At 38.9% G+C, this 13522-nt stretch overlaps 1 protein-coding gene across 4 annotated transcripts in view; it reads right to left on the reverse strand.

Annotated features, from left to right (window-relative positions):
- Nucleotides 1-13522, reverse strand: part of Ift80 (intraflagellar transport 80) — a 114792-nt gene that overhangs the window by 16213 nt on the left and 85057 nt on the right. For all 4 annotated transcript variants that reach the window (XM_059265470.1, XM_059265469.1, XM_059265468.1 and 1 more), the window contains 6 exons: nucleotides 11150-11214; nucleotides 6892-7027; nucleotides 6360-6507; nucleotides 4629-4800; nucleotides 3371-3460; nucleotides 2919-3091 (listed from right to left, as the gene is read on the reverse strand). In XM_059265470.1, the coding sequence (XP_059121453.1) occupies nucleotides 2919-3091; nucleotides 3371-3460; nucleotides 4629-4800; nucleotides 6360-6507; nucleotides 6892-7027; nucleotides 11150-11214 (784 nt within the window). The remainder of the gene's footprint in view (nucleotides 1-2918; nucleotides 3092-3370; nucleotides 3461-4628; nucleotides 4801-6359; nucleotides 6508-6891; nucleotides 7028-11149; nucleotides 11215-13522) is intronic.

The following is a 13522-nucleotide window of genomic DNA, read 5'->3' on the forward strand; positions in this document are numbered from 1 at the left end:
AGTTCTACAGATGGTTATTGCATGAGAGTATAAACAGATTAAGGCATATTAATCACAAAATTAACAAAATATATTTTGCTGCTTCTATTCAGGGAAATGTGAAGATGAAATAGCTATAGAATTTGTAGTCTGAGAGTTATGAATTTTTTTAATTTTATAATTAATTTAATTTTACATATCAGCCATGGATTCCCCTGTCCCTCCTCCTCCCACTCCCACCCCCACCCTCCCCCCAATCCACCCCCCATTCTCACCTCCTTCAGGGCAAGGACTCCCCTGGGGATTCAACTCAGCCTGGTAGATTCAGTCCAGGCAGGTCCAGTACCCTCCTCCCTTCACCCAGGCTGAGCAAAGTGTCCCCACATAGGCTCCAGGTTCCAAAAAGCCAGCTCATGCACTGAGGACAGGTCCTGGTCCCACTGCCTGGGGGCCTCCCAAACAGTTCAAGCTAATCAACTGTCTCACTTATCCAGAGGGCCTGGTCCAGTTGGGGGCTCCTCAGCTATTGGTTCATAGTTCATGTGTTTCCACTAGTTTGGCTATTTGTCCTTGTGCTTTTTCCAATCATGGTCTCAATATCTCTTGCTCATATAATCCCTCCTCTCTCTCGCCGATTGGACTCCTGGAGCTTGGCCGTGGGTGGATCTCTGCATCTGCTTCCATCAGTTACTGGATGAGAGTTCTATCACGACAGTTAGGGTGTTCGGCCATCCTATCACCAGAGTAGGTCAGTTCGAGCTTTCTCTCGACCATTGCCAGTAGTCTATTGTGGAGGTATCTTTGTGGATTTCTGGGGACCTCTCTAGCACTTTGCTTCTTCCTATTCCCATGGGGTCTTCATTTATCATGGTATCTCTTTCCTTGTTCTCCCTCTCTGTTCTTGATCCAGCTGGGATCTCCCGCTCTCCTAAGCTCTCTTTCCCTCGACCCTCGCCCTTCATTACCCCCACTCACGTCCAGTTTGCTCATGTAGATCTCATCCATTTCTCTGTCATTGGGCGATCCCTATGTCTTTCTTAGGGTCCTGTTTTCTAGGTAGCCTCCCTGGAGTTGTGAGTAGCAGTCTAGTCATCTTTGTTTTACATCTAGTATCCTCCTATGAGTGAGTACATACCATGTTTGTCTTTCTGAGTCTGCGTTACCTCACTCAGGATGATCTGAGTTATGAATCCTACTAGTGAAGGATATGTGGGTTATTATTGGATCTACAATGGTGTCCTGCTTGTAAGACAGTCTAAGAACAATGGTGGCACAAAGCTTGTTGGAGTCACTAACTAAGAACTGGGGTGACTTACTGGCCACTCCACAAAATGGAACCTATACCCAACACTGCTTTGGTGACCAAGAACCAGAGGTTAAACAGCTCAGGCACCTAGGGTAAAACCAAGTATTTCTGGTCTAAAACAAGAAAAGGAAAAAGCTCCTAATGACATCCTGCTGTACTCATAGAGCAGTGCTTTGCTCAGCCACCATCAGAGAAGTTTCCTCCTGCAGCAGATGGGAACAAATACAGAGACCACAGCCAGACATTATAAAGAAAGTGAGAGACCTTGGAACGCTTGGTCCTAAATAGGATGTCTCCATCAAATCCCTCCACAAAGCTCAGGGAATCCCACGGAAGAGGAAGCAAAAAGATTGTAAGAGCCAGAGGGGATGGAGGACACCAAGAAAACAAGGCCCTCTAAATCCACATGAGCAAAGCTCACATGAACTCACTGAGACTGAAGCAGCATGCACAGGGCCTGCATGGGTCTGCACCAGGTCCTCTGCATGTATGTATTATGGCTTCCAGTTTAGTGTTTTATGGGATTCCCAAGTGTGAGAATGAGTGGGTCTCTGTTTCTTGTGCCTTCTCAGGCTCTGTTTATTTTTGTCCAATTCTAATATGTTAGTTTTTGTTTTATCTTACTATATTTTACTTTGTTATATCTTAATATTATCTCATAGAAGCTGCTCTTTTCTAATGACAGACAGTAAGGGAGTGGCTCCAGACAGGAGGGGAGGTGGGTGGGAAGGAACTGGGAGGCAGAGAGGGAGGGAAAACTATAATTAGGATATATTATGAGAAAAGAATCTATTTTCAATAAAAGGGGAAAAAAAGGAAGATATGTGGGTTATTTTTGATCCCAGAGAAAAACAAGTCCAGAAAAGACATTTTGGACATGTAAAAGTATGTTTCATAATACAGTAATTTCTGAGTCACAGTCATACAATTTTGTTCACTGTGAGACACACATATAAGGGAGTGATAGGAGGTACTAAGTGTATCACAAAGAACAGCTGACACTTTCTCAGCAGGGGTGAAGGCTGCTTCTGAGCACTCCTTACCATAACCCTTTCTTCATCCCTCTCAGCACTTTACCCCTCCAGCCCCTGGTTCGCCCTCTCTCTGGTCTATGGGATCATCTGCAGTTTCTCTTTCCTCTACCCACAAGCACAGTTGAGATGGCCTCACTCTATACATGCTCCAGTGATTGCTCCATTTGCTTCTGAGTTCTCAGTCTACAAGTCTACTTCCAATCTTTGGAGTTCAAGTCTTCAACTGATCATTACTACCTAGCTCATAAAAAGTCTTTCAAATTCAATTTGGCTAACATGGGATGCACTGTCTTCCCTACCAAATCCACCATTAGTACCACCTCTCTAGCACTAAAATTACACATTTGGGAGGCATCTTAAGACTCTTTTCTTCTTCAGACCTCAACTTCTAATCAATTACAAATTCAGACAAAACATTAATGTCCACAAATGATATTTTCCAGGCTTGAAAATGTTAGGATCTACCAGACAGAATACTCACAAATCTTCTTGTAGCATTAGAAAACTATTAAATATACTAGAGACTATAATTATCTAAGTTGCAAACAGAACACATGAAGGTCAAAGGGGTCTTGGAACTGAGGAAGGGTTCTTATTACCTTTCCCAGTTATAGAGATTAATGTTGATCTGGATTGCTTGATAAATGAGGCCAGCCTGGAGAAGTAATGTCTCAGCCTCCTGTATGTTCCCACTAAACATTAGTATGTGGGCCATTTTTGACTCTTTAGATGGAAGATCTTTTATAGCATTGATGTATCGAACTTTATCAATCTAAAAAAGGAAGAGAAACATATCACAAGTCAGTAATAATACAAATATAATAAATTATGTTAAGAAAAAACTCAGGTGGCCAGGCAGTGGTGGCGCATGCCTTTAATCCCAGCACTCGGGAGGCAGAGCCAGGCAGATCTCTGTGAGTTCGAGGCCAGCCTGGTCTACAGAGCGAGATCCAGGACAGGCACCAAAACTGTACAGAGAAACCCTGTCTCAAAAAAACAAAAAGAAAAAAGAAAAAACTCATGTGCACATACACAAATATGATTTCCTTACTTCACCAATTGCCGCGTAGGCTATCTCCGCAGTAATCATATCTCGATTAGCAACCGCCATAGCCGCTAGGCAAGCCCACATGCTTTGCTCCTGAAGTGAAATACAGAGGAGGTATCTTAAGTAGGCAGCCAAACTACCTGGAAGCAGTGGCTTGAATTCTAAGGGTGATACAACTAAGTAATTAATTTACCAACAAAAAATTATGAAACATGACAACGAAAAGAACTAATAATAAGAAAGTTATATAGAAGCTAGGCATGGTAGCACACTTTTAATCTCAGCACTTGGGAGGCAGAGGTAGGCAGGTGTCTGTGAGTTCAAGGCCAGTCTGGCCTACACAGCAAGTTCAAGGCCAGCTGGGGCTACACAGTAAGACCCTTTCTCGAAAAAAAAAAAAATTCACTGTAGGTTTCTATTTAAAAAACATTGTCATCATATAGAGAACTTCTTTTGAAAATAATTTTTTATTTCTAGTTACTAAGGATTTCTTTTCTAGTTTATAACTCAAGATGATGAGTTTCCAATTTTTTTTGAAGAAGTGACAAGAAATATAACTTACACGGAGTAAGAGGAATAGTGAGGTTCTCACACAATGCCACCAATAAGCCAGTATAAAGAAAAACATCTAAATGCCATTTCAGAAATACGTATTCTAAGGAATGTTACCTGACAGTCAATAAAAAGGGCTGTGTTCAAGCATGTTTAAAAGATACTGGATACAACCAAGTTAGGAAATGGTGATCTAAAACAAAGATTTTTTTGTTTTGTTTTTTTCAAGACAAGTTTTCTCTGTGTAACCCTGACTGCCCTGGAACTCACTCTGTAGACCAAGCTGGACTCGAACTCAGAGATCCACCTACATCTACCTCAGGAGTGCTGGGATTAAAGGCACAGTACTTATAAAATAAATACTTTTAACCTTAGCTATAAAAAAGAATATTTGAGGAAGCTGAGAAGTATATAATCCAGCTTCCACTGAGATCTCGTGAGTCAGAGCCCCACTGAGGGGAGAACTTAGGAACCTGATTTCTGGAAAGAGCCACAGAATGGTTCCATGTGCAGTGGAGAGCACCTACTCATCTAGAGACAGCTTCTTCAAAGGACAAGGCAACATCTACTCCTCTGTCCTCCACAAGCTGTTCGAGGAGAGAACAGAAGATATGGTCCTGTTCACAGTGTTCCTAACCCCTAATTGTTATTATTACTCATCTTTCACAATGGAAACTGAAGCATAATGTATACACAACATGCACAGTACCTTAACAAAGCGGCAAAGCCTTACAGCATCTTCCCATTTTGAGCTGCTCACGTATTCATGGAGGATGGCAGGGTACGGTGATATGCTGATGTGTACCAGGGAGCCATCAGCTTTCCTTATAGTCACCTGATTGCCAACAAAACTCACTATATGGGGGTTTTTACTATATTCACTGTTGAAAACAAACAAAGGAAAACTTACAGCTCTATTCTGTATAATTTTTATATGTATTAAATTTGGGAAATAACTCTAACATACACAATCTTCAAAATTCACCCCCCTATTTAACTCCAAACAGAATATATATTCAAATAAATATTTCAATATAACATGTAGATGATAGATATACACTTGAAGCAAAATATACCAACAATTTAGAGTGGCAAAGTTATTCCATATTTGATTACTCCCCTAACAGCACCTGTTTGGATCCCTGTGGTAAGTAAGGACTGTTCCCCTGTGGAGTCTGTTAGAGGTGGAGCCTGGTGAGATCTGCTCAGGGAGCAGGGACTGCCTGGGAAGGCTCTCCCAGGACCAGTTCCTTCACTCATCCCCTTCCCCGCCACCTTCAGTGAGCAGTCTGGCTCCTCTACTGCCCCTGCCATATACACTCTATTGCCACAGGCCTACAGGCAATGGGGCCATTTGATCATGGACTAGAACCTCTGAAACACTGCCCAAATACCTGTTTTCTTTTCCTAAGCTGCTCCTCTCAAGTACTGTTATAGTAACAGAGCGTGTTATATCTATTTCCTTGAATCTTAAGATAAATTATGAAAACAAATAATTTAGCTATCAGTTTTTCAAAATATTTAAAGGAAAAATAGGTTAAAAAAAATTAAGGTGAATTCCAAAATTATTTCCTCCTAGTGAAAACAGATGGAGTTTCAGTAAGGAGACTGACATCTTTTCATGACTTCAGCAATACTTTTTGTTGTTGTTTTCTGAGGCAGAGTCTTACTGTGTAGTCCTGCTGGGCCTGAACTCACTCTGTAGCTCAGGCTGGCCTAGAACTCACAGAGATCCTCCTGCCTCTGCCTCCTGAATACTAGGATCAGAGGTGTGTGCCACCATGTCTAGCTAATTTATAAATACTTTTTAAAATAAACTTTTGTTTTGGTGCTTTTCTAGTTTTGTTACAGTTGTGAACTTAAGCACTAAAAATAAACTCAAAACAGATTTGAAAATCAAAGTAAAGCTGAGACCTAAAAAAAATCTAACTTGCTACTTTTTGAAGAGTAAGAAATTTTTCTCTTGAGAATTTAGGAATAATTTTCCTGACACATGTAAAGTTTTATTTTTTTAAAGCTTTTCAATAACTTTCATTTAACCTACCCTTAATATCACCCAAAAATTCAACTGAGGAGATCCATACACTCCTGGGACTCTTAGAGTCAATGAAAATCTGTATACTGAGCAGTTGTCACGAGGGTTTATATTGGTGAAAAATCTTCAGACTTTGGTGTAAAAATCACTAAATCACACTGAAAAAGCTCACCTGAGCTATCATTAAACAAGACCAAACTTGAAAACTATACTCATGTATAAAGGATGAATAAATAGTTCATATATTATTTTCAATTTAAGTCCATCCCTTAAATATCAACAAACCAACTTTAGCTGAACAATTTATTCAGCTGAGTCTGATTAAACTTTAAAAATATACCCAGAGAAAAGCATGGCAATTAGAGCTTTATTTTCAACACAGAATCCTGTGTGACACAACATTACCTTGCATCTCTTTCATACAATGTTTTAGGCAAAATTTCTCTGTCCACATAAATGGTATTAGGGTAATACCACACTGTGAATCGAGTATCTTGAAGTCCACAGAGGATATTGCATGTATCACACCATGCTAACGTATGCACCATGGTTCCTTGATTAAAAAGAATAGTCACGGTTCATTAGTGTTAACAGATATTAGAATCTATCTTTACAATCAGCTGACAAACAAGGTCCTAACTAATGTAATAGGTATATCTCTACTTTCTGCCTATAACAGGGAACAGATGCAGAAACTCAGGAAAATGAAAATACTGAAATGTTCTACCTAGAACCATTCTGTTTTTAATCAACACGTGTTTCAATGTTGATTTAGTCACAAAACTAAAATTTGCTATTAAAATTGAGTTACTAAGTAGTGAAGAAATGCAGACTAAAATTCACACATTTATTCAAACATTAAGGTAGTTAGTACATGATAGACAGTCTAAGAAAATTGACAATAATTACAATTTTAAGTGTGTGGAAATTATTTTACCAAGTTTAATAATCTGTTCTTCTTTCCCAAATCGTTTCACTGAGGTGATGTAGAGGTCTCTATTTTTATCAATGAAAGCAATTTTTCTGTCATTGGTAAGTCCTTTTTGATCCAGAGCAATTTCTGAGATTTCATTCTAAAATTCCAAAAAGTATGTAAGTATTGAATTCATTTTAGTGCTTGACATATGATCATTTAAATTAATTACCAGTATATTTCTGCTCTTAAAGGTCAATTGAACCAACTGTGGTAGCAACTACCTATACTCCGAGCACTCAGGAGCCAGAGGCAGAGGGTGACAAGCTTGAGGACAGCCAAGGAGACAGTGCAGGATCTTGTACTGAGCGTAAAAAAACGAAACAACAACAAACACATCAATTAAATGTCAATTATCTACTCAAAATAATAAAATGTCCCTATTAAATTATTTTATTTCTTTTTTAAGCCCAGGGAACATAGATGTAAGGAAAAGTGAGAAATAACTCCCAAGAATGGGATGGGGTCCCAGAAAGGAATACCCCTTACAAAGTAATTTTAAGTTGGTAATAACCATTAACTCAAGAGCAGCACTGAATGCAGTTACTTTGCTGGCAACCCCAGGGAAGCGGGTTCCTTAAAATATCCTAAAGCAGTATCTACACTGATATTCTCAAAGGTCCTTTGCCCTGTCCTTAGCTGGCAGAGTGACAGAGTGGAGGGATAAGACAAGTCGCAGTATCACATGAGATCTACGTTAACTAAAAGGTTTCTTATAAAATTTATTCTAAGTAGATTGCCTCACACCTATATTTTAAAGATTTGTTAAGTAAACTTTAGAAATACGGGAATATCTCGTGTTTCTAGAATATTAAAATTTACAGAGTTTTTTTTTTTTTTCATGTCCTTTCCTGTGAAACAGAAAATGTGATGTGGACATTATACTTCCCAAATAAGACTTATAGTCATTCAGTTATTTTTTGGGGGTGGGGTTGGGGGTGGGTGGGGAGGAGTTGTCAGAAAAAGCTAATAACAAGTACATCCAGAACTTATAACTTAGACTTCTAACTTCAAGATCTTTGCTTTTCTACAATAGAATATTTCTGAACTATTGAATTAATCTATTCTATTAGCTAATAAGATGAAGTTTCTTAGAACTCAAACACTTTAGAATGGGTTCACTTCAGTCCAATTGATGAGTGATTTGTATGCTGTCTACCGTGTCTGAAGACTTTGCTAGGAACTATGGATTCAACAAGCATCAAAATTATACCATCAATTGTTGTAACTACGTTTATATACATACACCTTAAAAAATACATATACCTTTATTCAATTGGTGGACCAGTCATTCCACTTTATAATATATATATATATATATATATATATATATATATATATATATATATAATTCTGGAGCTTAATTCATATTTTAAAGAAGACAATAATTCATGGAATCTTTTTTTTTCAAGACAGAGTTTCTCTGTGTAACCCTGGCTATCTTAGAACTTGCTCCATAGACCAGGCTGGCCTCGAACTCAGAGATCCACCTGCCTCTGCCTCCAAAGCACTGGGAATAAAGGTGTGCATCACCAGTGCCCGGTTTTGTTTCATGAATATTAAAGCACTCGTGAAGTACTACGATCCTAGTACTTTAAAAACAGAAACCTTTCAAGTCAATTACCTTTACAAGTAAAAGAGAGAGATGGTGGGGGTTAAGAATGCTGCGCGAGCCTGGGGACCAGAGTCCCATCCCAACACGGGCTGCACACATGGTACATGCTTGTAACCCCAGATCAGAGGCAGGGTGTGGGCAGAAAGGTCTCTGGGGCTCTGGCTTTTGGCTTACTGGAGAAAACTCAAGGCCCAGGCCCATGAAAAGATCCTGCTTCAAAGGAATAGGTGTGGGATGATAGAAGAGGATACCTGGCCACCTCTTCTGGCCTCTATGTTCAAGCACACACGCTTGAACACACATACACAAATAAATATGTTTTAAAATGAGTACTTATCATCACCACCAAAAGAAGGTAATGTTGGTGTAGTATTAGAAATAGTTACACAGACGATTCTGATTTCTAAGAAAGTTAAATTCAGACACAGACAGCAAAGATGTCTGGGTACAAAGAGGCCGAGATGCTCTTCACACAGTGGAGTGTCCCTGTTCTCTTGCCCAGCCCCCTGTCTGCTTCTGTTCTAGTCCTCCTGAGCCACTCTGCAGTGGGACAGGAAAGCAGGTTGTGTTCATTCAGTTCCTCCCTTGCCCTACATTAACTGATAATCATCTAACATGCACAGACTTAATTTAGGTGTGGTGCACATGCCTGCAATCCTAGCACTTGGGAGGTAGAGGCAAGAGGATCAGGAGTTCAAGGTCATCCTCAGTTACACAGTGAATTTGAGTCAGCCTCAGCTACTAGAGATCCTGTAGCCAAAAACAAAATGAACACCAAACCTTGAGTTCTACTCTGAATTCTGTTCTTATTTGGGACGCTTAAGTTTTGGTTTCTTCAAATATAAAAATAAAACTGATAGGATGGATTATTGTTGTATAGAATGTAAAACATTATTTTGTTGCTGTTGTTTACTTTAATTTTTAATTTGTTTTGCTTTTTGAGACAGGGTCTTTCTACAGAACCTTGCTGGCCCAATACTAGCAATGCAGCCCAGGCTGGCCTTGAACCTGTGGTAGTCTTCCTGTGACAGCCTCTTGTGTGGGATTACAGGCATGCATCACGATGCCCAAGTAGAATGTAAAACTTAACATTCCGTGTGTTATATCCACATGCACTGAGTAAGTTATGAGATGCAGAAGAAATTACCTCCACACTTATAACTATAAAATTGTAAATTACTCCTCTTAGGATATATACTGTACTGAAAAAAGTCACCACACTAAAACAAATGCTTAACAAATGTTATTAAATAATTCTCACTTTAACCTTTCATACAAAAAAGATTATTTTGATAGCTGAGAAATTTGCTTCTTTTTATATACTTGGTTCTATTGAGAAGGAAAAATTCTGCTTATATAGTCTTGATTTAAAATGATGATAAACAGGCATCACAATCACTTCTGGGGGAAAGTAAACCGACACAGTCTCTTTGGAAGCTAATACTTCTTAAAAATCACAAATGCTTAAACCCTTTGACACAGTATTTCATGAAGTAATGTTGCAGTTATAACACAGCATATGCCTGGGCTGGCAAACACCAGGAGCTTCTCTCGCCTGTCTTTGGAGGGTCTCACTAGCTCGAGCCAGCCTTCAACATCCCATGTTGGGATGACAGATGTAAAGCACCATGCCCAGCTAGCCTGGAAACTTAGACACCCAGCCACTGGGCAGATTAAATAAACTGATACTGCCAGACGATGTTACATTATATGACGGGTGTTGGGAGAAAGAACATTATGTATCCACATGGAAGGACCTCCAAAAATGGTGCTTGTGAAGAAAAGCAAGGTGCAGACCTACGGGCTGCACTGTTGTGTAAGCAGAGGGAAGACATACCAGTGCTATTTGTCCATGCACTAAGAATCTCTGCAAGGACATATAAGATATTAGTAACTGTGGGACTTAACTGGTAGAATATTGACAATTAGTATGGTAGGGAGAGACTTTTTTACAACATATTTGAACATTTTTTACATTTCTGATTTACATGAATTTATACATTACATAAATGTTAAACAAACAATGACTGAGAAGGAAATGAAGTAACAATTCAGTAGAATTGCTAAATAATGTTAAAAGCACCCTTATGCTCTGAAATATCACTTGTTTAAAAGGGTAACTGTAATGCAATGTGCTCCTTTCTTTAAGACTAACAACCAAAACCAATACACATTACAATTCAGGGTGCTTTGTATTTGATAGAGAATAATTTCCCTCTATAAAATAGTCATTGAACTACAGTCTTAAAACCTAAAGAAAATGCTGCCTAAGGACAAATCAGTAAGAAAACTACTACAAGTTTATAAAGACATTTTTATCTGCAAAGTTTAGTAAACTAGAGCATGTTACTGAAAAGCAGTAAAAGCCTGATCGACAGACACTCATCACACCATTTAGTCACTTAATGTGCCCTGAGAGTGTCCTGTGTCAGGGCTTCCCTGTGCTTAGTCTTAAACTATGGCATTTTTAGGGAAAATATGGAGGATATACACTCATTTTTAAATATTAAATTAGTCTGTTTTCTTCCTTAAAGGATAGCTACTAATTTTAAAAGAGAATTAACTAAACAGTGGTCATTTATACTAGACACAGCAAATGTTTATTACCTTATGAGAAAGAAGTTTCCCATCCCCTAAGGGTTTTCCAGTTGATGCTTCAAAGAGGAAGATTACTTGAAAAAAATAGTAGAACATTAGTGTGTTACAGTAAAACCATTGTTGGTAAATTTCAGTGGTGCTATCATAATTCTTAGGAGAATTTAACTTTATGACTCACAGAACCTCTACAGCCCAGAAAATAAGCAACACCAAATTTCTAATTATTAATGAGGTCGCATTTTTTTATGAAAATAGTAAAACTAAAATTTTTCCTGACATATATTGCCTAATTAAAACTGTTATTAAGGATTAATGGCCCATGGGTTTATCAGTGGCAAGTCTAAATGTGGATGTCATGTTAAATTCTGGTATCTCTGATTTAGATCTGTGTAACAATCATATTGATGAAAGAAAATATGCATTAAGTAACTACCTACCATGAGGCCAGGCAATGTACTATTTGCTGTTTCTATAATACATTCATGTGGTAAAATAAATAATTTATCCTGGGTTCTTGGCTGGGAGCTTCAAAATCCCTTAACATTTCCAGAAAATAGGAGTTTCTTTGCTATGTTAGAACAACAGATTCTTCATGGGTACTTTCTTTACTACAAGATAAGGGTTCACAATCAGAAAAACCAAGCAACAATTAATAGGACGGAGCTTTTAGATCTCTGACTTCTGTGGATGAGAAGGTCTAGAGACTGAGTTCAAGTGAGTGGTTGATGATTTAACCAACCACACAATGTAATAAATCCCCAAAGTTCAGTCAGAAAAACAAGCAGGGGACATGGAAAGTGACGGCAATCTCAGGAAGAGTACCCCCAATTTTGGGGGTTGTATGAATTCTGAATATTCAGGGTTTGAACAAGATCGCAGTATACCAGGTTTGAGAGGAAATGGATTGCCAATAATTGAGATGCTCTGCAAATCATTAATTTTTTACAAATTGATGGCCTTGTAAAACATTCAACTCATAGCCTCAGAGTATGGGCTGGCTTGCCTCAGAACTATGGGGAGGTCATAAGCAACCTATATTTATTATAGACCCATACTTTGGGAGCTCAGCCAGTTCTCAGTCCGAGAACTTCCCTGAACTCTTTAGGGAAGGCTCCAGAACTGTGCCTCCCATACATCCAGTGAATTCCTTAATTTTAGAATTAACTTAGAGACAAAAAGATGAGTGCTCTCACAGTTTGGATCATAACTGCCTCCCTGAAGCTCCCCAAAGCAATGCTTACAAGTTTGGTTGCTGGCCAAACAGGAGGCGCTGGAGGCTAAGGAAGGAAGCCAGGTGGTCAGGTACGCCTCTGGGGGGAATGGTGGGGGCCTAGTCCTCTCTCTTTCTCAGCTTCCAGACACCAGGAGGTGAGTGGCTTTGCTCTACCATGTGTTCCCTCCCATAATGTTCTGACTTGCCAAAGGCCCAAAGCAACAGGATCACATGACCATGGACTGATGCCTCCGCTACTGTGAACACTAAGAAACCTTTCCATCTTGTAATTGATTATCTCAGGGATGTAATTGATTATCTCAGGGAGAGAAAGCTAACACATGTCTAAGTAAGATGCAGTTTATAAAATATTTACTTTCTACTGGGTGACTATTTTAGAATTATTTCTTAAGTAATTTTCTTTTCGAAGGTTGTTACAATGACTTATTTTCCTAAATGCTAGTTAGGAGAATTAGCTCCCATGATGAAATGGGGAAGATACTTCAAGATTAAATAATTTCCCTAGATCAAGAGTTGTTTTTAAGACAGGACATTTTCTAGGACCAACAGTTCTATGAAAAGAAATTACAATTTCTGAAAATTCCAAACCACCATATCACTTCATATCTGTTAGAATGGGTATTATAAAAGCCACAACAATAAAAAGAGAAAAATGTCAGTGAAGATGTGGGAAAACTGGAAATTAGAATATTTATACACTGCTTGCTGTTAGTAGTAACGCAGAATGGTGTTGCTGCATAGAAGAGCATGGAGGAATCTCAAAAAAGTTATAAATAGATCTCCAAGTGAGCTAGGAATTAATCCCACTTGTGGGAAGCACTGGTTTCAGCATCTCAAGGAAACATTAGCATTCTCATAGTCATTACATCACTACTCACACAATGTGGAATCAGTCTGATGAGTAGATAAAGAAAATGTGGTGTATGTGACTCACAGCATGACAAATGGGGGAGGGAGGGAGGGAGGGAGAGATCATTTAGCCTTAAGAAAAGAATGAAAGACAGAAAAGAAAGCCCTGTACATCTGGAAGACAGACTAGGTGAAATAAGGTGGCCACCAAAGGACAAGTATTGCAGAATTCTACCAGTGTGAGGTGACCAGAATAATGAATCTTACAGAAGCAGACAGCAGGACAGTGGTTGCCAGAG

This window comes from Peromyscus eremicus, chromosome 6, assembly GCF_949786415.1.
Source record: "Peromyscus eremicus chromosome 6, PerEre_H2_v1, whole genome shotgun sequence".
Classification (NCBI taxonomy): domain Eukaryota; kingdom Metazoa; phylum Chordata; class Mammalia; order Rodentia; family Cricetidae; genus Peromyscus; species Peromyscus eremicus.